At 30.1% G+C, this 23,462-nt stretch overlaps 13 protein-coding genes across 13 annotated transcripts; 8 read left to right on the forward strand and 5 right to left on the reverse strand.

Moving 5' to 3' along the window:
* Positions 1-93: 93 nt before the first annotated feature.
* On the forward strand, positions 94-2,332 carry BX663DRAFT_491382 (kinase-like domain-containing protein). Its single transcript, XM_051525057.1, has 4 exons — positions 94-391; positions 449-791; positions 855-1,348; positions 1,423-2,332. The coding sequence occupies exons 2-4, from the start codon at positions 500-502 to the stop codon at positions 2,167-2,169; spliced, it is 1,533 nt and encodes a 510-aa protein (XP_051387572.1). The 5' UTR covers positions 94-391; positions 449-499; the 3' UTR covers positions 2,170-2,332.
* A 57-nt stretch (positions 2,333-2,389) lies between these two features.
* BX663DRAFT_491384 (transport protein particle component) lies at positions 2,390-3,197 on the forward strand. The gene is made up of 3 exons (XM_051525058.1): positions 2,390-2,818; positions 2,873-2,965; positions 3,025-3,197. The coding sequence occupies exons 1-3, from the start codon at positions 2,474-2,476 to the stop codon at positions 3,130-3,132; spliced, it is 546 nt and encodes a 181-aa protein (XP_051387573.1). The 5' UTR covers positions 2,390-2,473; the 3' UTR covers positions 3,133-3,197.
* Positions 3,198-3,407: 210 nt separating this feature from the next.
* BX663DRAFT_491389 (uncharacterized protein) lies at positions 3,408-6,004 on the reverse strand. The gene has a single exon (XM_051525059.1). The coding sequence runs from the start codon at positions 5,912-5,914 to the stop codon at positions 3,482-3,484; it is 2,433 nt and encodes an 810-aa protein (XP_051387574.1). The 5' UTR covers positions 5,915-6,004; the 3' UTR covers positions 3,408-3,481.
* Positions 6,005-6,718: 714 nt separating this feature from the next.
* BX663DRAFT_491390 (uncharacterized protein) lies at positions 6,719-7,664 on the forward strand. Its single transcript, XM_051525060.1, has 5 exons — positions 6,719-6,783; positions 6,895-6,935; positions 7,004-7,081; positions 7,162-7,356; positions 7,423-7,664. The coding sequence occupies exons 1-5, from the start codon at positions 6,757-6,759 to the stop codon at positions 7,439-7,441; spliced, it is 360 nt and encodes a 119-aa protein (XP_051387575.1). The 5' UTR covers positions 6,719-6,756; the 3' UTR covers positions 7,442-7,664.
* BX663DRAFT_491394 (uncharacterized protein) lies at positions 7,665-7,905 on the forward strand. The gene has a single exon (XM_051525061.1). The coding sequence runs from the start codon at positions 7,687-7,689 to the stop codon at positions 7,849-7,851; it is 165 nt and encodes a 54-aa protein (XP_051387576.1). The 5' UTR covers positions 7,665-7,686; the 3' UTR covers positions 7,852-7,905.
* A 79-nt stretch (positions 7,906-7,984) lies between these two features.
* Positions 7,985-9,352, forward strand: BX663DRAFT_491398 (aspartic peptidase domain-containing protein). Its single transcript, XM_051525062.1, has 2 exons — positions 7,985-8,611; positions 8,706-9,352. Exons 1-2 carry the CDS (start codon positions 8,398-8,400, stop codon positions 9,020-9,022), a joined length of 531 nt encoding a protein of 176 aa, XP_051387577.1. The 5' UTR covers positions 7,985-8,397; the 3' UTR covers positions 9,023-9,352.
* Positions 9,353-9,640: 288 nt separating this feature from the next.
* Positions 9,641-10,389, forward strand: BX663DRAFT_491401 (60S ribosomal protein L34-B; the record flags this gene model as incomplete). The annotated part of the gene is made up of 3 exons (XM_051525063.1): positions 9,641-9,719; positions 9,812-9,891; positions 9,995-10,389. 3 exons carry the CDS (start codon positions 9,641-9,643, stop codon positions 10,163-10,165), a joined length of 330 nt encoding a protein of 109 aa, XP_051387578.1. The 3' UTR covers positions 10,166-10,389.
* Positions 10,390-11,055: 666 nt separating this feature from the next.
* Positions 11,056-11,858, forward strand: BX663DRAFT_425084 (uncharacterized protein; the record flags this gene model as incomplete). The annotated part of the gene is made up of 4 exons (XM_051522469.1): positions 11,056-11,101; positions 11,183-11,236; positions 11,298-11,457; positions 11,540-11,858. 4 exons carry the CDS (start codon positions 11,056-11,058, stop codon positions 11,856-11,858), a joined length of 579 nt encoding a protein of 192 aa, XP_051387579.1.
* A 1-nt stretch (position 11,859) lies between these two features.
* Positions 11,860-14,406, reverse strand: BX663DRAFT_491406 (SH3 domain-containing protein). Its single transcript, XM_051525064.1, has 9 exons — positions 14,316-14,406; positions 14,084-14,238; positions 13,958-13,982; positions 13,725-13,888; positions 13,596-13,653; positions 13,363-13,517; positions 13,225-13,312; positions 13,106-13,159; positions 11,860-13,048 (listed from the first exon to the last, which is right to left on the reverse strand). The coding sequence occupies exons 1-9, from the start codon at positions 14,320-14,322 to the stop codon at positions 11,943-11,945; spliced, it is 1,812 nt and encodes a 603-aa protein (XP_051387580.1). The 5' UTR covers positions 14,323-14,406; the 3' UTR covers positions 11,860-11,942.
* A 2,871-nt stretch (positions 14,407-17,277) lies between these two features.
* On the forward strand, positions 17,278-21,097 carry BX663DRAFT_556883 (uncharacterized protein; the record flags this gene model as incomplete). Its single annotated transcript, XM_051531746.1, has 15 exons — positions 17,278-17,512; positions 17,567-17,740; positions 17,837-17,969; positions 18,036-18,110; positions 18,209-18,329; positions 18,405-18,544; positions 18,630-18,773; positions 18,848-19,463; positions 19,552-20,039; positions 20,113-20,257; positions 20,333-20,391; positions 20,475-20,515; positions 20,596-20,707; positions 20,759-20,897; positions 20,970-21,097. Exons 1-15 carry the CDS (start codon positions 17,367-17,369, stop codon positions 21,095-21,097), a joined length of 2,661 nt encoding a protein of 886 aa, XP_051387581.1. The 5' UTR covers positions 17,278-17,366.
* Positions 21,098-21,163: 66 nt separating this feature from the next.
* BX663DRAFT_5235 (uncharacterized protein) lies at positions 21,164-21,843 on the reverse strand. Its single transcript, XM_051529527.1, has one exon. The coding sequence runs from the start codon at positions 21,803-21,805 to the stop codon at positions 21,230-21,232; it is 576 nt and encodes a 191-aa protein (XP_051387582.1). The 5' UTR covers positions 21,806-21,843; the 3' UTR covers positions 21,164-21,229.
* Positions 21,844-22,152: 309 nt separating this feature from the next.
* Positions 22,153-23,029, reverse strand: BX663DRAFT_5323 (uncharacterized protein). Its single transcript, XM_051530445.1, has 2 exons — positions 22,728-23,029; positions 22,153-22,636 (listed from the first exon to the last, which is right to left on the reverse strand). The coding sequence occupies exons 1-2, from the start codon at positions 22,996-22,998 to the stop codon at positions 22,347-22,349; spliced, it is 561 nt and encodes a 186-aa protein (XP_051387583.1). The 5' UTR covers positions 22,999-23,029; the 3' UTR covers positions 22,153-22,346.
* BX663DRAFT_491412 (uncharacterized protein) lies at positions 22,942-23,364 on the reverse strand. The gene has a single exon (XM_051525065.1). The coding sequence runs from the start codon at positions 23,343-23,345 to the stop codon at positions 23,040-23,042; it is 306 nt and encodes a 101-aa protein (XP_051387584.1). The 5' UTR covers positions 23,346-23,364; the 3' UTR covers positions 22,942-23,039.
* Between the last annotated feature and the right edge of the window lie 98 nt (positions 23,365-23,462).

Consider the following 23,462-nt stretch of genomic DNA (forward strand, 5'->3'; position numbering starts at 1 on the left):
AAACGAAAATAACGCATTGAATTTATATCAACTGTTTTTTTTTTCCTGCTTTTGATATCAACTGTTTTTTTTTTCTTTTTTTTTTTTTTTTTTTTTTTTTTTTTTTTAAAAAAAAAACTCTTTGTTTTGTTTCACTATTGTTCTTAGATGTTAAGAAAAAAAAGCAGCAAAAATTCGGCAAGTCATAATTTAGAATTAGAAAAAGAAAATGCACCTTCTTGTTACAGTAACATTAATGTTAATACACCATCTGAAGTTATTGTGACAACAACAATTAAAAAAGATTATGATCCCACTACGGGAAATAAACTAATTAATCAGTATATGATTTTGAAAGAAATTGGAAGAGGTGTTCATGGCAAAGTAAAATTAGCTCAAAACATGGAGACAGGTGAACTCGTTGTAAGATGAATATAATGTTAATAAAACTTATTGTGTTGAAACTTAGTTTACTGTCTAGGCAATCAAAATTGTAGATAAAAAGAATAGACGACGACAAATGGGATACAGTTTACTTCGAGGAAGTCAGCAAGCACAAGGCTTAGAGCCTGCTTCAAAGGAGAGTGAACAAAAATTGAGAAGAGAAATTGCAATATTAAAAAAATGTCGTCATCCAAATGTAGTGCAGTTATTTGAAGTTATTGATGTACCAGAAAGTCGAAAGATATATATGGCCTTGGAATATACTGAAAATGGCGAAATTGGATGGAGAGACGAATACGACCATCCTATTTTATCAATTAATGAGGCTAGAAGAATATTTAGAGACATTGTTAGTGGACTTGATTATCGTAAAGTAAACTATTTTGTGTACAAATCGTACATAATTCAGTAAGTTAATATTTCTATTATAGTTCATTACCAAGGCATTATACACAGAGATATCAAGCCTGCTAATCTTTTATTATCACAAAATGGAGTTGCAAAAATATCAGATTTTGGTGTATCTTATTACAATGAGTTATTAGCAGCTAATAATACTGTGCAGCCAACAGAGGAATTACTAAATAAAATAGATAGAGAATTAGCAGAGACTGCAGGAACTCCAGCTTTTTTTGCTCCTGAATTATGTTGTGCTGGTGACCTTTTTTCATCTCATAAAAGACCACGCATTTCAAAGGCAATTGATGTATGGTCTCTTGGAGTTACTCTTTACTGTTTCATTTTTGGTCAATGTCCATTTATAGCTGCCACAGAATTTGAATTGTTTGATACAATACCTACTCAGCCTCTTACATTTCCTTCTATTGAGCAAGTTGGATTTAAAATTGAGGATAACTTGGAAAACCTACTAAAAGGATTGTTAACTAAGAATCCTGATGAACGTATTACACTAGAACAAGTAAAGGTAATTATTAAATAAAGGGGAAAAAAAAGCATATTTTCATGATATATACAAATATATATATATATGTGTTTTAGCATCATGCATGGGTTACTGAAGATTTAGTTGATCCTCAAGAATGGATATCAATGTCAGATCCAAAGCGTTATATCAGCATATCAGTAGTTGTTAGAAACTCGTTAGGAAGAGAAAAAGAATCACAACAACAAGAGAATATAACAATAATGGAACGTTTACGTCAGTCTATAAAAAAGCTATCATTTTCATTTAGTGGTGGTAATAATCGACGTAGACCATCAAAACAATTATCGACTACAACTTCTCGACCTTTATCTCATCAACCTACACCTACCATAAATACTGGAGCAGTTTATAATAATAACTATCGTCATTCTTCTAACATTAATTATCATTTACCACAACCTATCATGAATAAGCAGCCTTCTTCTCTTCCAACAACATCACTATTATCACCCACTACAAGCTCTGCTACACCTACTGTTTCATTATCTACAGGACATACTTTAATATTCAATTCAGAATTACCAAATAATAGTAGTCATATATCCTCTCCCTCAATACACCCATTACGACCTATATCCTCATCATGCATATCAGATGATTCTTCATCTATTATTGAAGAAAACAATGAATATTACGATACGGATGATAGTCCTCAAAGTATTTCAATGTCACCTAGCCAAAGACCTTCTATGAGTAGGCAAATTTCATCTGCTTCTTCATCATCTGGATTAGGCTTAACATTTGGTAAATACAGAAGTGGAATGACACCAATGGAGATTATGCAGCCGAGCAATAAATAATAATAAATGCATTCTATTGATACCTTTTTCTATCATGTTTATCTATTTATATACACATATATTTTTTTTGCCTTTATATTCATTATAAATCTGCAAGTGATAGTAATAGACTACATTTAAAATATATAATAAAAAGAAAGACGAATCATATTCGAGGTTATAGTAATAATATATTCAATTATGACTGTAGACGTTTGTTATAGATATTATTTTGCTGGACTTTTTTTTTTAAGCAAGTATCTGAAGTTTAATTTGTTAATTTATAACTTTTCTTTTTTTTTTTTCACAAGTACGAGTTCCACTAATGGCCAACCATCAACAAAATAGTACAAGTATTAATGCCACAGCAGATGTTAATTCAGATTCGAATTCGAACAGGTTGGTCAGTGAAACATGTATGGATTTATTTTTGATAGAGATGGTGGATACAATCTGTAGAACTACAACAGCTGAAACGGATAGCGATAGTGACGCGATTTTCTATAAACTCGAAACATTAGGTTACTCTGTTGGTCAAAGGCTTGTTGAACGATTTACTAAAGATAGACCCCGCTTTGTGGATACACTAGACGTAGTCAAATTCATTTGTAAAGATCTTTGGACCATCATGTTTAAAAAGCAAATTGACAATTTAAAAACAAACCACAGGGTAACTACATTATATAATAAAATCGTAACTTAACAAATTGTTAAACATAACTAGGGTGTATATGTTTTACAAGATAATGGATTTCGATGGTTTATGCGTATGTCAACTGATGTAGGAGGATCAGATTCAGCTAAAAAAGCAATGCCTGTAAAATAATTAATTTTTTTTTTTTGTTGGAAATTTACATTACTAACATCATGGAATAGTATGTATGGTTTCCTTGTGGTATTATTCGTGGAGCACTAGCTAGTTTGGGTGTGCCTACTGTGGTTGCCGCCGAGACATCAAATCTTCCCCAATGTAAGTCAAAGTAACCTTAAACTTTAGTTCACATCCTTATTATTAAAAAAAAATAGGTACTTTTCAAATCAAAATTGTTAAGCAATAGTAATCGATTATGATGCACATATTATCATTTTTTTTTATTTGAATGATCATATATACCTTTCTTATTTGCTCAATGAATAAATAGGATAAAATCCCGTTGTACAATGCAAAAAAAAAGATGATGTATAGAAAAGCCGGCTTTCATATAGATTTATTATTAATAAAGTATATATAATTCAATTTCAGGGACATTTTTTTTTTTTTTTTTTTTTGTATTCTATGCAAGCCATAGAATAAGTATGTATGGGATATACAAAAGGGTACTTTTTTTTTTCTTTAAACATGATTACTAGTTATAAAATTGAACGCATTCAACTTTGTTTCCAATTTAGGAGAGATGTTATATGTTGTTCCATTATTTTTCTTTTTTAACGAGGCTGATAATATATTGGATGAAGTAGAAGTTTGTCTCCAAAAAGAGGGTGTCATTGATTTATTGTTAAAAGGTGTAGTAGACACACTAGCTGTCGCTTTAGGTTCAGCATCGTTATTATTTGTTGTTGTAATAAAATTGACATGAGATGAAGATGTATGTTGTCTCATACGGAAAGTAGGTAATTTGATTGATTTACTACTATTTATAGTAGATATATTAGTTGCTGGATAAGGTGAAGTCTCGATAGATAATGATCTTTCAGACCGTGTTCGATGATGTTTGTTCTGTAGTGAAGAGCTTTGGGGTGTAATGTCATGAGATCGGGTATTTTCTGTAGAAGACAAACTACTAGTCATGTTTGTTGGTATCGTATTATGCTGTCGATGAATTGCATCATATTTTTGTAAGAGTCGTGAATTTGTTTGATGCTGCTGCTGCTGCTGTTGTTGTTGTTGTTGAGAAAGGAAGAGTTTCAAAGAAGAAGAGTTGGAAGCAAGAGGAGTAGTAGGTGGTGAAAAAGGACGTTCAACAACAAAGGATTCCTGCTGCTGCCTTTGTTGTTGTTGTTGCTCTTCTAAAAGTTGACGTTTTTTTAGCTCCATTTGTTTTTGTCTTTGCATCATATTTCTCGCATTAATCATAACTCGTAAAGCACGAATTTGTAGTGAAACTGCATTCGAAAGTGATGCTGATTCATAAATCATAGTAGCAGTTTGAATATTCAGCATCTGATGTAAAGCATGAGTAGCTAATGCTTTAAGTCGAGGTATTTCAAAGAGATCGGCAATAAACAGTAATCGAGCCAGGATCTGTGGCTGATGCTGTTGGGCAGTAACGAGATGATCTGTATAGATAAACTGAAGAAACGCAATTAATACTACATACGTATCTGGGAAATGAAGTTCACGTTTATCAAAGTCTAAACTATGCATCATATCACCATTAGCAGAAGAAGGCTCAAGTATGGTTTCGATTAAAGGGGCAATAGACGGCCAGCGTTGAGCAAGTACAGTTGAATTGACGGCTATATATTGCTGGTCAGTAGATAGGATTTTGAGGTCAGAGAGGATTGGATCCTTAAGGAGTGCAAGCCCTAAGCCCTGGCCAAACGAACTATAAGTTGAACGAGGAGGCTTATAGACACCAAATATTTCAATATCTACGCAAGCAATATATTCAAAGCAATGAACACGATCTCTATAATCATCCCTCATGGATCGATCTGGATGACCAAATACAATGAACTGATTATTATTATTATTATCATTGAGTAATCCTCTTAACCATGATCCATTGGAGAACGCCGTTCCTACTTCAATCTTAGTCCAGATAGAGGTAGTCGTATCTAACGCCCAAATTTGAAATTGCTGACTCGTAGGAGAAAAATGTGGACCTGCCAAAATAAGCTGCTGACCACACATAAAGGCAGAGGGGAACTTGAAGGAAGATGGTGAAGTATTACCAAAACTAATATCTTCAGACTGATCTTCCATTTCAACACTCAAATCTGGGTCATAGCTTAGTTGCCACATATGAAATTTACGATCAACAGATTCTATCTCATTCGTATGATTATGCTTATTTAAATTAGAATAAACAAGAATATGGCTATAGATGACATCTTTAAGGACTTCTTGAGTAGAGTCTTCATATCCGTTAGAAAGTAGATCCATGGTTGGTGCAAATGGCGGAGTGAGTTCGATAGGTGTAACGACAACTGCAGCTGAGCGGTAGACACCATATTGTTGATGTTGAGAAGGGAAAGATGAATACCATGATTTCTTTCTGATGTTATATACATTAATGTCTTTTATATATTCGTTATCTATATCTTGACCTCCCATGATTACTAGAGTATCTTTTATACATGAGGAAATATGGGCGTACCGAGGAGCGGGTAACAGTGAATTGCTCTCGTTCGTAAACCCTGGATAATAGACCCAAGCCATTGTTTTAAGATTTAACGAGATCAAATCATTTAAGGTGGTCATTTTATATCTATCGTTTTCATCTTTAATCGTACTCATACCACCAAAGATAAAAATTTGATTATGAATAGCGCTATAATTGGCAGAATGGAAATATCGCGGTAAAGGTTGTGTATTCTCTGGTTGAATAACTTTCCAAATCCTAGTTCGTAATGATAAAACATAGACTAAATTTGAAATCTGTCGAGTAGTCTGAAGTCTACCACCAAATAAATAAATATGTTGATTAGCCAGGGTAGTTGACGCTCCAATTAAGGCTGGAGGCACATTGCCTGTTGTTTTATGAAATTCTGTGATAAGTTCTGCTATAGAATGTGTAGCCGATGAATTAGTAGCCACTACCATTGAGTTTTTGTTTTCTTTAAAAAAAAAAAGAAAAAAAATATTATTTAGTTGCTTATATTATTGAGAGTTGAAAAGAAAGAAGGTGAAAAGGAAATGTTCTCCTCCTCTCCCCCCTCCTATAAAAAAAAAGATAGCTAAATCATTTTAAGTGGAAATGCCCTAATAAGTGTAACAATTATCATTTTATGGTGATTTTAATTAAGTGTAACGTCTTTCAAGGGTCAACGTGTCTTATTTAAATATCCGTCCTTTTGTGTATTAATATAATAATCATTAATACTATTCGACGTGATATTTTTCGATACAGGCATGTATACTGAATAACGGGGAAATTATTACCATTTAAGCATATTTGAGGAAGGTCTTTTTTTTTTTTTTCAAGAAAAAAAAAAGGGACGATTTTTCGTATGATAAACTTTAACTTACTATGTTAGCATTTGCATGCATATTAAGTTTTAATAAAAAGTAAACTGTGAAAGGGGAGTACAGTTGTATCATATATAATAAGGAAAACTGATAAACTATATATGAAGCTCATCTTTACAATAAAATCCAATTTTAGTAATACTTACTGAAAATAGTATTGTACATAATAAACTCTATTGAATATTTATTTAAAATAAACAAAAGGATTTTCTTGTCTACAGTATAATAATAATAATAATCCTAAGCAGCGTATTATGTAGGCCTTTTTATTTTATTTTATTTTTTTCTCCTCAGTAAAAATTATGTGACTGAGTTTATAATCATTCTACACTTACTACGAAGGAAAAAAATAAAAAAATAAATGTCGTTTTTTTTTTATTATAATTTAATCTTTTCAATTATTTACATTACTTGACATGAGTTCAACTGTAGGCCGTAATAGTGTAAGATTTAGCTTATGAAAATATTTAATTAGAATTAGAACATTAAAATGGGGGAGCTTTTTTTTTTTTTCTACTAACATTTCTTTTTTTTTAATTAATGCATGCGATTAGATTCGTTTACCACCAGAAGTAAATAGAGTCTTATTTGTCAGGTAAAAGCAAACTTAAAGACAATATCTTATTAGTACATAAAATTAAAATTTAGAATACTATAAATTAGAAATTTACCGTTTAAAATTACAGCAGAAGAAATGTATGAAGTATTTGGTAAATATGGCCCCATTAGACAAATTAGAGTGTAAGTAGAACATCCTTGATATAGATCTAAATAATAATAAAACTAAACTAAAAATATAAAATGATTTATTTTAAACTTAGTGGCAATGCACCCGATACTCGTGGCACAGCATTTGTTGTATATGAAGACATTTTTGATGCTAAGAATGCTTGTGAACATTTGCAAGGCTTTAACATTCTTGGTCGTTATTTGATTGTGCTTTATTATCAACAAAATAAGATTACTAAAAAGATGAATTTACAAAAGAAGGAAGAAGAAATCAGAGAAATGAAAGCGTAAGTTTTAAGTTCTGAGTACATGTCATTGAATTAACTGATTACTTTTTTTGTTTTCTTTGATAGTCGATATGGTGTTGATTAAGAAGTCTTGCTTTATAGTTATAATATACATATATATATATATACAATTTACATTTATATATCAATCGCATAATCAACACGTTGAACTATGAATTATTTTATATGGAGAATACTATATTGTTATTTTAACACTTTGTATATAAAAGAGAGATGGTATTTTTATTTTTTTTTTAAATTAAAAACGGGCCGTTTTTAAATGTAACGAATAAAAAAATCTGTTATGTCTAATAATGTGAATGAATAATAATGCCTAGTGATATTAAATGTGCATATCTTCATATTTGTCTCTATTATGCTTTTCTTTACGTTTTCTATAGTCTTATTAGTAACAATCCTTTTCACTTTTGTTACAGGCTCTTCTATTACTCATACAATACAGAAGCCTACAACAAAAGCATATCTTCGACATAGCTTTAATAGTTCTACAAAGCATTTAATTAATAAGATTATAAAAATAAAACAAACAGGATATTTTAATAGCAGTGGTATATATATATGTATATAAGCCTGTGTAGTAAAGTAATATATATATACATATTGTTAGGATACTACGCAATTGTTCAAGTGGGTAATCCTGCCCAATCATTCCGAGTCACGTTTGATACAGGAAGTTCTGATTTTTGGATTATATCTCATCATTGCCAAACAAGGGAATATTGTGCTAATCACCATCAGTTTCGACCAGAGGAGTCAAAGTCCTATAGAGAATATTATAATCCTAAGATTGGCTCGTCTTTGTCCATTAAATATGGATCTGGAGAAGTTCAGGCAAAAGTTGGACGTGACACGATCCAAGTCAAAGGGACAACATTCGATGTGATACTTGAAGATCAATTGATTGCTGATGCATATCATCTATCACCTGAATTCAAGGATTTGCCCATTGATGGTATCCTAGGCTTAGGTCTACCAGCACTTAGTCGTTTGAAACCCTATAAAAGGACACTCGTGGAGAGTATGGTAGAGAAAGGGTTGATTGATAAGGCAATCTTTGGAATATATATTGAGGATATAAATGGGGAAATTCATTTTGGAGACACAGATTCTGACTATTACACTGAGCCTATATTGTATGCTCCTGTTCTGAGTGATACATATTGGCTCACAGAAATGAATCAAGCCTCGTTTGGGAATCATTCTATAGGGCCTCGTAAGATTATTATAGACTCAGGTTAGCTTCATAATAATTATATGCATGTGTATATGATACGGTACAGTTAATTAATATGATTGATATATGTATATGCAAAACAAAACAAAAAAAGGTACATCCCTTTTAATAACTACAATAAAAGATGCTCAACAAATACATAGTAAAATCAAAGGTTCGAAAAGAAATGAAGATGGAACTTATCAAATCCCTTGTGTTTTAAAAAACAAATTACCAGATCTTGTGTTGACAATAAATGATCATATCATATTAACACTATCTTCTAAAGATTACGTGTTGGTACCTTTGTCCAATAATAAAACTATGTGTATATCAGGGATACAAGGTAAAGACACCCATAAACTAGATCATTGGGTACTAGGAAATGTATTTATGAAGGCTTATTATACGGTAATCATAAAATCATTTTGATATACGACTATTATTTATCATTCTAATTTTAATATATTTGTTCTCCTAAATTAAGGTATTTGATTTGGACCGTAAAAGACTTGGATTTGCTAAATCAACACAACAAGGTTCAAAGTTTAAGTAATAAAGCACTATGGATATAATAAATACATACATACATTTATGTATGCACACAGAATAAAAAAAAAAAAATAAAGTTTCATTTTATTATCTGCTGCTGCAACTTACCACTGCTTCGAGAATTTGATTCCCCGACCATTGATGATTGGATAAAAAAGATGAAATGAGTTAGAGGATACCAGAAGACTGTAAGATATGTTAAATTATTTAGGACAATAGGCAATATACTCCCCCTTTCTTAACCGAACGTTGTCACTATATTAGGTATTTACTTTTTTTTTCTGAAATAAAAAGAGAATTAAAAGCAAAAGGATCCATCACCATACAAAGATTGATATAAACGATAAAAAGAAAACGAATTAAAGAAATGGATGGATGGATGGATAAATATAGATAAATTGAACTAACTATTTTTTTTTTTTTTTTCATTTTAATTCAACTTCAAATTAACTTCATTAATTTTGGCAATTTAATTATCATTCAAACGAACTCAACAGAATGGCTCAAAGACTTACTTATCGTCGTCGTTGTTCTTACAACACTCGTTCCAACCGTGTCAGAGCCGTAAAGACTCCTGGTAAATGTTGATTTCACATTCTTGTTTCACACTGAAGAAGAAACATTTAAATTCAATTTTCTTACACTTGTCCAATATATTTTCTTTTTTAGGCGGAAAGCTCGTTTTCCAATATCAAAAGAAGCCTGTCAAGGCTCCTCGTTGTGGTGATTGCGGTGAAACCCTCGCTGGTGTAAGTTTATTAAAACAAAAAAAAAGAGAGAGAAAAAGAGAGAAAAAGAAAGAAAAAAGGAGTAATTGAAAAGATTATTAATTTAAATACCATGAATTATTAGATCAAGGCCCTCCGCCCTCGTGAATTCGCCACTGTCTCCAAGACTCAAAAGCATGTTAGCCGTGCCTATGGTGGTTCTCGCTGTGGTCAATGTGTTAGAAACCGCATTGTTCGTGCTTTCTTGATTGAAGAACAAAAGATTGTCAAGAGAGTTCTCAAGGCCCAAAAATAAATAATCTAATATAGTTGATTTTCATTATAATTAAAATGCATTGAATTATTTCGACAGACTTTATTCGATTCAAAACTGACATGTTTTCTTGTATGGATGTTGTTAATTTTCATGTCAAATTCAAAAAAAAAAGAGGATATGAAGGGCTGATTTATGAAAATTATTCATGTGTTTGTGTTTGAGTAGCTATTTTAATAATCTTTATTCATTCGGACTATATATAAATGCTGCATTTGTATAAATTGCATCTTTTTTTTTTTCCTCTATAATAAGACTTTAAGTTTATTTTATTGATACTACAATGGTTATCCTTTTGAGTTTGCAAGTTTTTGTTTTTTTTTTTTGAAGATGCTTAATAAATCTTGAGATATTCCTTCCCTCCTTTTTAAAAAAAAAAGTAAAGAATATTGAGCATAGCTTATTAGGTCTTTTTCTCTAATTATTTTAAATACTTTAGTTACTCTATCTTGTACTATTGCACTCTTTGCAAGTTTATCGCTACGAAAAAGCAGTCTTTATTTTGGATCAGCGTTCTTTGATCGACTTTTAAAAAGAGGAAAATAAGGTGGTAAAAAAAAAAAAAATCGTACTTGTAACCTCTTTGATAAATGTATTCTTTCAACAAATCATAACGATGTAATAGTCTTGCATATCCCAGTATTCCTTTCGGGAAGTCATCCCGCTAAAGCAGCTCTCCGCTTACATCCTGTAGGCCATCGCTTTTTTTTTTTTTTTCTCACGCTTCATTATTTGTAAATCATCATTGCAGTAAGAAAATTATATAAATATAAGCGAACAAAATGCGGTTTTTTTTTTGTTTTTTATAGCATATACATATATACTCCTTCTTCTTTTTTTTTTAATAAATAAATAAAATAAAATAAATAAAAATGTCTGTTTCCGATGATGCTATTCTTGAATTCATGTTTAATCCTGGTATAAAGCGTCTTTTCTTTTTTTTTTTTTATCGTTTCCTGTAGTAAGAAAATTAAATTGTATTTTTTTTTTTCATGTTAGAAAGTCAAGGTTTACCACTTGATATTATCACCAATACTGTAAACACATCACCAAGTATGGGAATTATACATTACCATGCATATATGAAGCTATATAATTAACCATAAAAAAAAAGAATATAGTATATCTCCAGAAGTAGAAGAGAAACTAAAAGCAATGGAAAAGGAGGCCGTAGAGTTGATAGAAGCAAATCAAGAGAATATGAACAAGTCGTTAAAGATTTTAAATGAATGTATCAAAATGGATAATAAATATGCTTCAGCGTACAATAATAGGTAATTTATAAAGAAAAGGAAAAACGCTTAAAAGGAGAAGAAAGTATTGAAGCCTTTTTCTATGTGTCTCTATTTCTTTCAGAGCACAAATTTATAGATTAAAAAATGAACTTGATAAAGCCTTGGAGGATTTAAATCTCGTTATCGATGATTTAGGAGAAGGTCAACCCAAGATTTTAAGACAGGCTTATACTCAACGTGCAATCATGAAACGTCAACAAGGAGATATGATAGGCTCTAGAAAGGATTTTGAAATGGGAGCTAAATTGGGTAACCCTATTGCCCGTAATATTACAGTCAATGATAATCCTTACGCAAAAATGTGTAATCAAGTTATGTTGGAAGTAATGAGTCGTGAAAGAACAAAAGGTGTTAATAAAGATAATAATGATAAAGAATAATCCTGTATCATACATATTAAAACATACAACAAACAAGCTAAATCAAATTTTTATTATTATTATTATTTTTTTTTTTAAAAAAAATTATGGGTTTAAATAGGCCCTCAGTTCCTCAAGCTCAGCTTGAAGTTTAAGACGCTCAATGCGTTCATCTTCTAATCTTTTTTCAAATTCTTTACGGATTTTTTCAGTTTCTACTTTAATAATTTGTCGAATCTTGGCATCCATTGGATCCATATCAGTCACTGTGGGTACAGCAGGTGGTGCAATTGAAGGATGAGGTGGTCTCTTTCTTTCATTTATATTTGCATTAATAGAAATGTCTGGAACAGGAGGCATTGATCTTTTAGGTGGAAGAGGAAGGGTAGTCTCGTTATTCAGACTACTCTTTCTGCTATCCTCTAAACTATCATTTATCGAAACAGGTCGACTCGATGGTGATTGAGAAGGAGAAGCTATATTATTATCATGGCTATTGCTATTAATGGATTTATTAGCAAAATTAATTTTAGGAGGTTTAGCCATTGAATGTGTTGGAAGATGAGATGCAGTAGGTGAAGTGACAGATTCGAGATTTCTACTTCGAGAGGAGCGACTAGGAGGGGATACTATAGTTTCATTAGAGTTGCTTGTCGAGATAGGATTAGGAAGAATTCTAGTAGGACGATCATATATAGGTGATAATGGTGGTAAATCAGGAGATACAAGAGGAATAGAGGGGACATGCCGATGATTTATATCAACAGTTGGAGGAGAAATAATCGAACTAGTACGGCGTACAGTAGATGGAACAGTAGGTGGCATAGTCGTGGGTCGAGGAGGAGGTAAAGTAACAGGACGAGGAGGAGGAGGAGATGCTATTGTAGTTGAATGAGAAGAACTGCTATTTTGATTATCACGATTTGTCAATAAAGAAGTAGGGCGAGTTGTAATTGGTACAGGAGGAGGACGTCCCATTCCTTTACTATTGTCCATAGTATTGATAGAGGCAGTTGTTGATGTTTCTGACTTTACAGTAGCAGGTCTTGCACGTACTGGTCTTTGTGGTGGCTTCTCATCATCTAGAATTTGAACAAAATTTGAAGGGAAAATACCTGTAATTCCACTTTCATTTACACCTTTCCACCAACCATTATCTTCTAATTTATCAATAATTGTAATATATTCACCTCTCATAAGCTTAAGTTCATCTAAATATCATAAATAAATAAATAAGAATTTTTGTTTTATTTATTTTTATTTTATACCTTCATGCTCAGGCTTATAATCATGAATAGCCATTGCTTTTAGCGTCAAATTATCTATAATTAGGATAAGTAAAATAAAAAAAAATCAATAATAATAAAAAAAAAGGGGGATGAGTTACTTTTGTTAACAGCATTTGTATTATTTGAAGACTGATCATTCACTTTAGCTGCAAGTGAAGAATGAGGCTTCGTTGGAATAGATGGCGCCTATAAGTATGTTAGATAAATAATTCAAATAAATAAATAGAATTATTTACCTTATCATGCTGATTAACAGAATTACTTGAGGTAGGTCTTTCATTTAAAGAGCCTCTATTACTACTTGTTGAATGTCTTTTTAAAGGAAGTCCACCAGCTAAAATACTCCCTATACCACCTTGTTTTACTCCATATGCAGCTAATTTAAATCCATCTTTTTATATAAATGCGTATGTGTGTTTATTATTAGTAGAATTAACTTTAAATAGATATTCAAATATAGGTTACTTACGCTTAGTTTTATTTTCTTCATCACCTGGATGGCTATTTTCTTCTACAAATTCCACGTGCTACAAAAAAAAAAAAAATAGATACATATCAATGAGCTTAGATGTGAAAATACCATGAATAATATACATACATTGGCTGGAAAAATACCAATCTTTCCGTTCAAGTTCCCTTTCCACCAACCTTCTGCAATGTTCTGGTCTAATACAGTAATGACTCTATCCCTTTCTAAAGATAGTTCATCTTGTGCTTGTGCAGTATAATCTCGAGTAACAACAGCCAATTTCATGCCTTTGTCTAGGTTTGAAATATGTTAACCGATTAAATAGTTCATTTGTCTATATTTATTTATTTTATTTTTTTTACCTTCAGTAGGTATTTTTTCAATAAACTAACATAAAATCCAACAAAAAAATAAATAAATAAGAAACCACTAAAAAAAAACATATGCATAATAAAGATTAAGAAGAAGAAGAAGAAAAAAAAACTTACGTTGCTTGGTACTAAACCTCTTTCTTTACTACCGAATCGTTCTGCTAACCACCAGTCAGGACTATCCTTATTTGTAATACGAATTGTTTCGCCTACTTTAAGGGATAATTCATCGTCTTTATCTGTATCATAGTCGAACAATACTTTATATAAAGCTATATATTTACATGCAAATATATAAATTATAAGTAAATGTGTGTATAAATTGTATGTTTATGCAAGTTGAATTTACATGTCATTTAATGTCAAATAGGATTGAATTAAAAGAAAAAGAGAAAATAAAATAAAATAAAAATATGTTGATATTAAAGCGAAAGTTTTTTCTTTTTTTTATTTGCAGAAAAAAAAGTATTTTTCGGGATAAAAAAAACCGAATCACTTTATTATTGACATGATTTCTTCTATGATTAAAAGCAGTAATAGAATTGACCTTTACAAAAAATATTTTTACATGTATTCCACAAAGACTGCATGAAGAAATAAGTTAATAATTTACACTTGCACTTATTGTTCTTTCCTTATATTCAAAGTATTCTATACAATCAGGCTTATGGGTTTTGTGGGTTTAGAAAAAAAAAAATAATAATTGTTAATTGGCGGAAAGTAATTGTCAGTTACTTGATTATTTAGACACTCAAATATATACTATTTTTTTTTCTTCTTCTTCCCTTCTACATCTTCCCTCTAAAGAAGATAATATCTGTCAAAACGTTTTTATAATTAATTTGATTCGCTAACTTATAAAAAGTAGATAAAATGATCATATGTTCGTATTAGAGTGTCTCGGTCAAATTCTAATAGAAATTCTTTCGTCAATAAATAAAATTCATTAGTGGTCGGTTTGCATCGAATTAATTGTCGGTTAAATTCAGAAGTAAGTGTTGATTTAAGTCAGAGTAATTTGTCGTAAAAAATGTAGTGTTTATTTCGTCAAAATGGGATTCTATTAGAGCAATTTACTACTTGACGTCTGAAATAACTAGCAAATCCATGAAGATCACTAATGAGAATGTCAGCAGCAATTCTGGGTAATAAATTCTCTTCAGCCATTATTCAATGATATTTTCATCTCCCGCCCCTCCCCTCCTTCACTATAGTCTGTCACTGTTTTAAGTCTTATCTACCATTTTGTTCATGCATAATATTTCGTTTGGCGTACCTCTTTTTTGTTTATTTTGAAACACTTTAAACTTTCACGTGTTGTTGATTAATTTATTAACTTTTTATAATGACGATAGGGAGTTTACCATGACACCTTTTTCACTCTTTTATTTCTTGTTACATATCACCATGAAGCTGCGTCAAATAGAATAAATTTGCAAAAAAAAAAAAAAAAAAAAAAAAAAAAAACATACTGCTTGTTTATGAAAATAGTACTTGCTTAGAGCTATCAAGAACAAGAACATGGCTTTAGTTAAGAAAGCTGAGGAAAAAAGTAGGCCAGTAAAAAATTAATATATTTCATGGAGAATGACTTGTTTTAATCTTAATTCGACTATACCCAAGAAACACAATAAAAAATAAACTGATCTTTTCTTGTTGTTGTTTGTTCCCTTTTTCTTACTATGTATTTATTTGACAGATACGGTAGTGATGATAAGTGTATAATAGAAAACGTATATATGTTGTGGCTATATGAGAATATAGTATAGCTTCTTTGGTATTATTATAGTCTCAATTGAGAGTTAATCAATATCTCCCTTATAATAGAAGTAATTGAGGAATCAACTTCCTCTTCGTTTTCCAAAAATTCTCTCCTTATTTTAGGACTGATAAGCAACGTTTTTTCAGGTTTAACAGTTCATCCAAAATGAGGCCATATTTTAACTATTGAGTTGGTATTTCTACGGTCGAAGCTTAAGATATTTTCATGTCATTGTCTAATGAAAGATATGTTTGTTGATACTAACACGTTATCATTGAGGACTGGTGTCAACAGGAGGCATAACTTTAAAGTCTTTTTTCTAAATGAGCTTTAACTTACAAAACAAATTCATTTAATCAAACGTGTTATGATGAGTAATGTAGTCTAAAGAAGAGTTCCAAAAAAACAAAAAAAAGATAAGTTTTACCCAGATAAAACAGTTATTTATAAAGTAAGATGATTATTAAAACTAATTTACATTTTAAAATCCTCCTAGTTCCCAAAGTAACCCTGGTTATTACTTTTGATTAGCAAAGCTAACCATGAGAAGGTAGATGTTTATCTATCCCCTAAAAATAAATCCTCCCCTACAGAACCTTATCAACAAAATGATGTTGGGTGGTGATCATCACCTCACGTAAGTAAAACAACTATGGCAAGCCATTCTACCCATGATGCTGGGGCTTGTACTGTCCTCACTAACATAGGCTCTAAAGCTCACTTTTGCAAGGTAACTTCCAGATCATGTTATCAAGCTCACACTATAGTCTCTATTCTAAGACGAGCGTTACTCCGTAAAAAGAACACATTTGTAAAGACCTCTTTTATAGTAAGAAAAGGAGGAAAAAAAAAGGAAGGGGTTTTTCCCTTTTTATTTTACAAAAAATGGCTTATCACTGTCTAGTAGTTTTCATTTTTTTGCTAATGGAGTATTCAGTCTCACTCATTTATTTTGTTTATAATGTGATAATAGCTTTAATTCTGATACAGCAGTTTACAAAAAAAAAAGGAGATGCTTTAGAAAAGAATTTGAATCATATACAGAGAAATAAAATACTGCATAGATAAAGAATAACTACTTGTGTAAACTGATTCCAATTGAGCAATATTATGCTATAATAAATAAGAAAGATGAAAAAGTTATCGATGGATGATTGAAGAAATTATATCTTCTAGGATTGCTGATATTCCCATTAGTAATGATCTTTGTAAATTCGTTAGCCATTCCAAGTTTCAAATAAGCAAGCCCTTTTATTGTTATTATTATTATTATTATTATTGACTAATTTAAAATCTTCTATTCAATAGGTTGTATATAATATCTAATTAAATATTATATTATTAAGATAATAGTGAGGGGAGTATTGCAATATGGAAATAAGAGTAATAACCTGAAGATAAATATTAAATTATGACTATTTTAATTATGTATGTGTTTTTTTTAATATATGAAATATAAGGATATTATGCACGAGGGAGTTTTTTTTTTTTTTTGTTGACGTGTATAATATACTCATGTAACATTACTTATATGTACAAATATGTGTATGTTTTCTTTTGCTTGCCCCTGGTTTTGATCATTTCTCTCTTTTTATTTATTTATTTTGTTTGCTTCAAATATCAAAAAAAAAAAAAAAAATGGAGTCAATACCTTTTGATATTGTTCATTGTTCTTCATTTGAGTCAGGTTATGAACCTGAACAATTAATTTTAACACAAGAAGAAGGACAACCAAAATTATTATTTCAAGATATAGGTGAAAGAAAAGGATGGCAAACTAAAAAGTAACAGATTGAAATATATACAATATAATATAACATTAATTAAATACATTTTAGGTATACAGAATACCCGCAAGACTTAATTTTACAACTACAATCAGGCTTGTGCCATCTTTCAAAAGTGGAAATTTTATCTCATCATTATAAAATAGCTTCTCAAATAGAGTTATATACTGGTATCACCAAAGATCAAGAAGAAGATTCAACTTTTATACAATTTACAAGACTAGGGTACTTAATAACGCTTTATATATATATATATATATATATGTATATATTGGCATATATCTCAAATAGTCTTACACATATCACTGTTATTTCTTCTAGCTTTGTCAACCTAGTGAATAATCAGCGTTGTCAAGGTCGGGAATTGAAGACAATCCAAATTCAAGCGGAAGCCGAATATATTCGCCTAGTGATCAAAGGTTGCCACGAGAACAAATTAAACACGCATCAGCAAGTAAATTTAATAAAATAAAATACATGATTATAAATGAAGTAAATGGTATTAAATTAGATAGAATAGGTTGGATTCATCGCTTTAAATATTGTAGGACAACCTATTATGAATACAGCTTTTCAATATGAACAATTGAAACAAGTAATAATGATTGTCTATTTGTTTTGTTTTGATTTTTTTTTTTTTTGAAAAAAATAAATAAATAACAGTAAGGTAAATACTAATATTATCTAATATAGGACCACCTATCATTAGAAGCTCATCCAAACATAACAATAGGAGTAGGTATATCTACTGATCTGGAATTATTAAAACATTGGATTCATGTTATTCAAAATGCTGAAGATGAGTCTGCACAAGGTGAAATAAGCTTAACTTGATTTTAATTAGTATGATATATGCTCATATTCTTTTATTATTATTATTATTATTTAGAGGAAGATTATAAAGAAGCAAAAATTTATAAGGAAATAGGAGACCAATTAGCACATTTATGGAGATTTTTATTCAACTTAGAACAGGATAAGCTGCAAGCAGTAGCTACAAAAGATTATGATGAAGCTGATAAAATAAAGGTAAATGAATACTAATAGTTTGATTTAATGTGAAAGTTCATTATCTTATATGTTTGTACTTTTTTTTTTTTTTTTTTTTTTTTAGGCTGATATAATTCAAGTTAAAAGAACAGCCGAATCTATTTTGCAACAAGCTGGTATACAAATTACAAGTGAGGGCGATATTTTACCATATGATGATATCATTAGTACTGACCAGGAAAATAATAAAGAAGAGAATCAAGTAGAAGTATATATTATAAAAAAAAACAATATATGATTTTGAAAAGATATTAATTTATAGTTTTTAACATTTATCATCAGTATAATGGCAATGAAGATAATGATCAAAGGCATGATATTAGAACAGAATCATCTACAATAGAAGCGAATCCAGATCAGCATCATAGCGTCATCACTAATCCAAAATATAATACCGACAATCATGAATTATTAGATGAAGCTATTGCAAATTGGACAAGTTTTGATGCTCTTTCAATTCAAGATGAGAATAATAAAGTAGAGCAGCATTCACCTTTATTATTACCTAAAAGTAAAACATCCCAACAAGCTACTATTAATAGTAATAAGAATGATTTATCTAAAGCAGTGAAAAATAACAGTAAAAAATCAAAGCAACAACTAAATAAGAGTCGACATTCTGATATGATAACGCCTGAGCCTTTATCAACAGACGATCGAGAAGCATGCCAGCTATCTATATCATTGTTTGGGGAAGACTTAGTTGCCTGTATCATGAGTGTAAAGACCAGATGTCGACAAAAAGGTTTAAATGAACTATTATTACATATTCAAGAAAATCGAACTCAAAATGATGTGACATTCATTCATGCATGCCTTATTTTAATTCAAGAAGTTACTATGGACTCTAGAGAAACTATTTTTAATCAAGCAATGGTTGCATGGAAAGATATTTTTGGTAAATACATGTATATGTATAATATACATTAAAAAAAAAAAATATCGTAGGAACCCATATAACTAAAATTATAAATGAAAAACTTTAGAAATATGTCAGAGAATAATTGCTGAAGAAAATAGTGAAAATAGGAATATATTATATCCTTGGATAGAAAAATTTTTTTCAAGAGTATTGGTGCGTACTAATGACACAAATTCCGGTATTCGACAGTCTTCCACACAAGTTATTCTTGATCTTCTTCAATTATACGACTTATCATTAATTCTTCTTTGTGTGAATAAAGATAGAAATACGATTATTCGTAGCATAAAAGATAGTAAAGCACGGATAGCCTTGATAACTACAATCACTAAAAAAGTATTAATACTTCAATGGAGTAACAAAAAGAATAATAGGGTCTATTGCCAGGAACTGATCATGTTTATAACTTCTTATCTAAAGCATCATTCTCATACTGAAGTTCGCAAGTCTGCATGGAAACTTTTGGTTATTATTGCTCAACATCAAGATACAGAAGGTGTCAAATATATTTGCAGCTTTTTAGATAGTGATATGATAAAAATGCTTCAACAAGTTAATATCTATCTTTCTTTTTTTTTTTTCTCTTCTTCTTCTTCATTATTAGTATACTAAACTTATAAAATAGGAACTTAAACAGGAAAAGAAAAAGAAAAAATTATTATCATCTTCTAATTCAGCTACAGTACAGGGACTGAAAGTTTCCACTGATAAATCCAAAAATAACGGTTCTACAATAGCAAAAAAATCAACAAAACAAGCAAAGCCTAGCAGTAAGCCACTTTTTTTCTTTAAGAAAAAAAAAACACATTACAAGAGAAAAATTATTAAATTATATTTACACATAGATGAAAAACGAGTTCAGAATAATATGAATTCTTCAGGAACAACAAAGGAAATGAAGAAGGTACTAAAAATAAAGCAAATTTTCTTATATATAGAAATCTGAACTTATATATATTATTATTATTATTATTATTATTATTAAAGAATAAGACTAAACAACAGCAAGAAGAGCAAGAAGAAAAAACGTAAAGTAAACAATTAGGAATCAAAGTTTATACTATGTAATAATATCAAATCACTATTTTAACTGAATATGATTTATTAGGAATGTGTGCATTTTCTGTGATGAAGTTAATAATAACTTCAATGAAGATACCCTTATTTCACATTATTATAATCATTGTCCAGTGCTCACCAATTGTTCCATGTGTCAAATAGTAAGGTTTTTAATTATTCTGACTGATATATTTCCTAATAATATGCTATAGATTTTAGAAGTATCTACGCTAAAAGAACATTTTCAAAATGATTGCGAAAGAAAACATTTAGTGAAACAATGCAATAATTGTAAACAATTTATTCCTGTTGAACAATGGTTACAGCATACTCTTAAAAATATTTGTCCTGGTAAGAAAGAAAGAAAGAAAGAAAGGAGAAAAAAAAAGGGGGGACATTTTCTTTTTTCTTTTATTCATAAAGATATTATAGTGACTTCAGATAATCAATCAAGATGTGCATACTGTCAATTGGATATGACAGATTCAACGGAAACAGATTGGAAAATACATTTAATTAATGAATGTCCTAAAAATCTAAGAAGAAACTAATAACTTTATTTTTATATCATGAGAGCTGATCTATTATTATTTATCTATTATGCATTAAAAATAAAATAAGTCCAAAGATATGAAAACAGAAAGAATGATTATTATCAAACAAACAAACAAACAAACAAAAAACTATAAACTTACTGAAGAAGGAGCCTTTTTAGTTGATCTCGATCTTGCAACCTTTTTGACTTGTGCCTCAATTCTTCTTTGAAGACAAGTACTAAAATCATTGTAGTAGTTTTTAATATCGTAGTTAAGTGGAGAAGACACCATAAATGCTCTTTTTCTCTCTTCCATTCTTAAAATTTCTTCTTCATCCTCCTCCTCTTTTAGTAATTGCTGTAAATGAGATGATTTTGTATACTGCAAAACATGCAACTCCTTTTCACTAAACAAGTCAGTAAAATCATCTGATAATGGGTTTGTCAAATCAATATCCTCATGAAAGGACGTAGAGAATGAACTTGTTGTTGATAAGGTACTTGATGTTTTAAAATCGTTATTGTATTTTCTAGTAGTAGTTGTCGGTAGGCTATTATCAGCGATTTCGGACCTTTTATAATAGTTACCGTCATTAGGAACTATCTTCCTATTGTAAAATTTGCTATTATAATTTGGATATTGTCGTTTAGTATGATGTGGAACTTTTTGAAGGGCCTCTGTTATCTGGGCCATTACAGCCATAAATTTTTCATCGTCAAGCATATTTTTTAAATTACTGGGATAAATATTATCTATAGTCTATCCCAACATATAAAAGAGAGGAAGATGAATTAAAACTATGGAATTTATACAATATATTGTCCTTACATTCTCCACGACTGTGCTATTATCATTATCTAGTAGTTAATAAAGGAATAAACATAATTAAACAGCTAATATATCAATACTCCTTTCATATATATATCAATATCGTAATCTATTCTCATCTTACCGACATGATATGTGTGCTATAAGTTAGTTTCATAAATTGAAATTAGAAAACAGAAAAATGTGCATATAAAAACAATTTAATTTCTAGTTATTACTCTAAATTCAGTGGGATCACTAATCGTTGTTTTATCTACTCCAATAATAGGACGATTAGTATGTCTGTTGTAGTATTTTTTAATGTCTCTATAAGCTATTTTTGTTAAAATATTTCCCATTTAACTTTTTTTTTTTGTTAAGGGAAAGGAAAGAAGAAGAGGGAAGGAGGAAATTAAGATATAAATCAAAGAAATGTGGTATAAAATAGGTTTATATTTTATTTTGATTTTTTTTCCTGTTCATTCATCAACAATTCTTTTTGTTTATTAATAGCTCGTTTGTTTGAATAAGAACCATAGATTAAACCTCCTGATAATAATACTGCGCTCCATGCTTGAGCTTCGATAGGCTTCAATGCAGACAAACTTAAATATTCACAAAAAGCAGTTGAAGTAGATGCAATGTAAAATAAAGTCGTAAAGAAAGATGCTTTCATATCTAATGATGCTACATGTAATAATCTTGGGGTAGAAAATGACCAAGAGGGCTGATTTAATTGAAAAGTATCTAATAAATACAGAAGGTTAAAATTCCGTATTATATACATATATACATATAAATATATATATGTATATGCATATTGTATGAATATATTTACCAATCCATAAACCGCCACCACAGCCTGCTAAGGTACCGCATAAAATTTTGGCTACGATTTTATCTGAACCTAAAGCTGGGTTTGAGCTTACGCCTTCAATTCCGAATTGGATCATTGCCAAGGCACGTAAAATACTATCAGATAATGTAAAAAGATGCTCGATAACAGGTATAGAAAAAAGAAAATCAATTATTTGATAAACATATGAGTTAGAAGACATAGCAAAATAGGTTGCGCTAAAGATTATAAGAGAAATATTATATTCACACATAGTGTCAATATATATATATATATATTTATATATGTTTATAATTACCAATGAATACCCCAGAATTCATTACTTTTCAAAATACTTAGAGGCTCACCTCTTAGAACTGATACAGTACAACCACCACCAGTAGCCATAACCAAAGTTGCTAATAAGCCCTGATACCAACCTATCTTTTGATGAGAAACACCTAAAGCAGAACGATAAGAATAATGGATCAAAATTGCAAAAAGAACATCTAACACAGGCAATGAATAATCGATAAAGGGCAGTGCTTTCACTTTCAAATTAGCTAAACCAAATACAAGTTGTACTATTTGATCATTTAATGTTATCATAGTTGTCGACATATGACTCTTATTTTTTTTTAAAAGAAAAAAAAAAGGAAAAAGAAAAGAAAAAAACACAAAGTATTACCTTTTATTTTGTAGGAACAAAAAGCCTGAGCCTATAAATTGATCCAATCA

Source organism: Cokeromyces recurvatus (genome assembly GCF_025118155.1).
Source record: "Cokeromyces recurvatus strain NRRL 2243 chromosome Unknown BX663scaffold_1, whole genome shotgun sequence".
NCBI lineage: Eukaryota > Fungi > Mucoromycota > Mucoromycetes > Mucorales > Mucoraceae > Cokeromyces > Cokeromyces recurvatus.

Bases quoted from the DNA above. Each gene is read 5' to 3' on its own strand.
- BX663DRAFT_491394 (XM_051525061.1), top strand. From the start codon at position 7,687: ATGCCTAGTGATATTAAATGTGCATATCTTCATATTTGTCTCTATTAT.
- BX663DRAFT_491389 (XM_051525059.1), bottom strand. From the start codon at position 5,914: ATGGTAGTGGCTACTAATTCATCGGCTACACATTCTATAGCAGAACTT.
- BX663DRAFT_491384 (XM_051525058.1), top strand. From the start codon at position 2,474: ATGGCCAACCATCAACAAAATAGTACAAGTATTAATGCCACAGCAGAT. The intron at 2,819-2,872 runs GTAACTACATTA...AAACATAACTAG, and splicing joins ATTTAAAAACAAACCACAGG to GGTGTATATGTTTTACAAGA. The intron at 2,966-3,024 runs GTAAAATAATTA...ATCATGGAATAG, and splicing joins CAGCTAAAAAAGCAATGCCT to TATGTATGGTTTCCTTGTGG.
- BX663DRAFT_491406 (XM_051525064.1), bottom strand. The intron at 13,160-13,224 runs GTAACTCATCCC...TCCTAATTATAG, and splicing joins TACAAATGCTGTTAACAAAA to ATAATTTGACGCTAAAAGCA. The intron at 13,049-13,105 runs GTATAAAATAAA...TATGATATTTAG, and splicing joins TTATAAGCCTGAGCATGAAG to ATGAACTTAAGCTTATGAGA.
- BX663DRAFT_5323 (XM_051530445.1), bottom strand. From the start codon at position 22,998: ATGTGTGAATATAATATTTCTCTTATAATCTTTAGCGCAACCTATTTT. The intron at 22,637-22,727 runs GTAAATATATTC...TGTATTTATTAG, and splicing joins TGGTGGCGGTTTATGGATTG to ATACTTTTCAATTAAATCAG.
- BX663DRAFT_5235 (XM_051529527.1), bottom strand. From the start codon at position 21,805: ATGCTTGACGATGAAAAATTTATGGCTGTAATGGCCCAGATAACAGAG.
- BX663DRAFT_491382 (XM_051525057.1), top strand. From the start codon at position 500: ATGGGATACAGTTTACTTCGAGGAAGTCAGCAAGCACAAGGCTTAGAG. The intron at 792-854 runs GTAAAGTAAACT...TTTCTATTATAG, and splicing joins TGTTAGTGGACTTGATTATC to TTCATTACCAAGGCATTATA. The intron at 1,349-1,422 runs GTAATTATTAAA...TATGTGTTTTAG, and splicing joins TTACACTAGAACAAGTAAAG to CATCATGCATGGGTTACTGA.
- BX663DRAFT_491390 (XM_051525060.1), top strand. From the start codon at position 6,757: ATGAGTTCAACTGTAGGCCGTAATAGT. The intron at 6,936-7,003 runs GTAAAAGCAAAC...ACTATAAATTAG, and splicing joins AATAGAGTCTTATTTGTCAG to AAATTTACCGTTTAAAATTA. The intron at 7,082-7,161 runs GTAAGTAGAACA...TTTTAAACTTAG, and splicing joins CCCATTAGACAAATTAGAGT to TGGCAATGCACCCGATACTC.
- BX663DRAFT_491398 (XM_051525062.1), top strand. From the start codon at position 8,398: ATGGTAGAGAAAGGGTTGATTGATAAGGCAATCTTTGGAATATATATT. The intron at 8,612-8,705 runs GTTAGCTTCATA...AAACAAAAAAAG, and splicing joins TAAGATTATTATAGACTCAG to GTACATCCCTTTTAATAACT.
- BX663DRAFT_491412 (XM_051525065.1), bottom strand. From the start codon at position 23,345: ATGTCGACAACTATGATAACATTAAATGATCAAATAGTACAACTTGTA.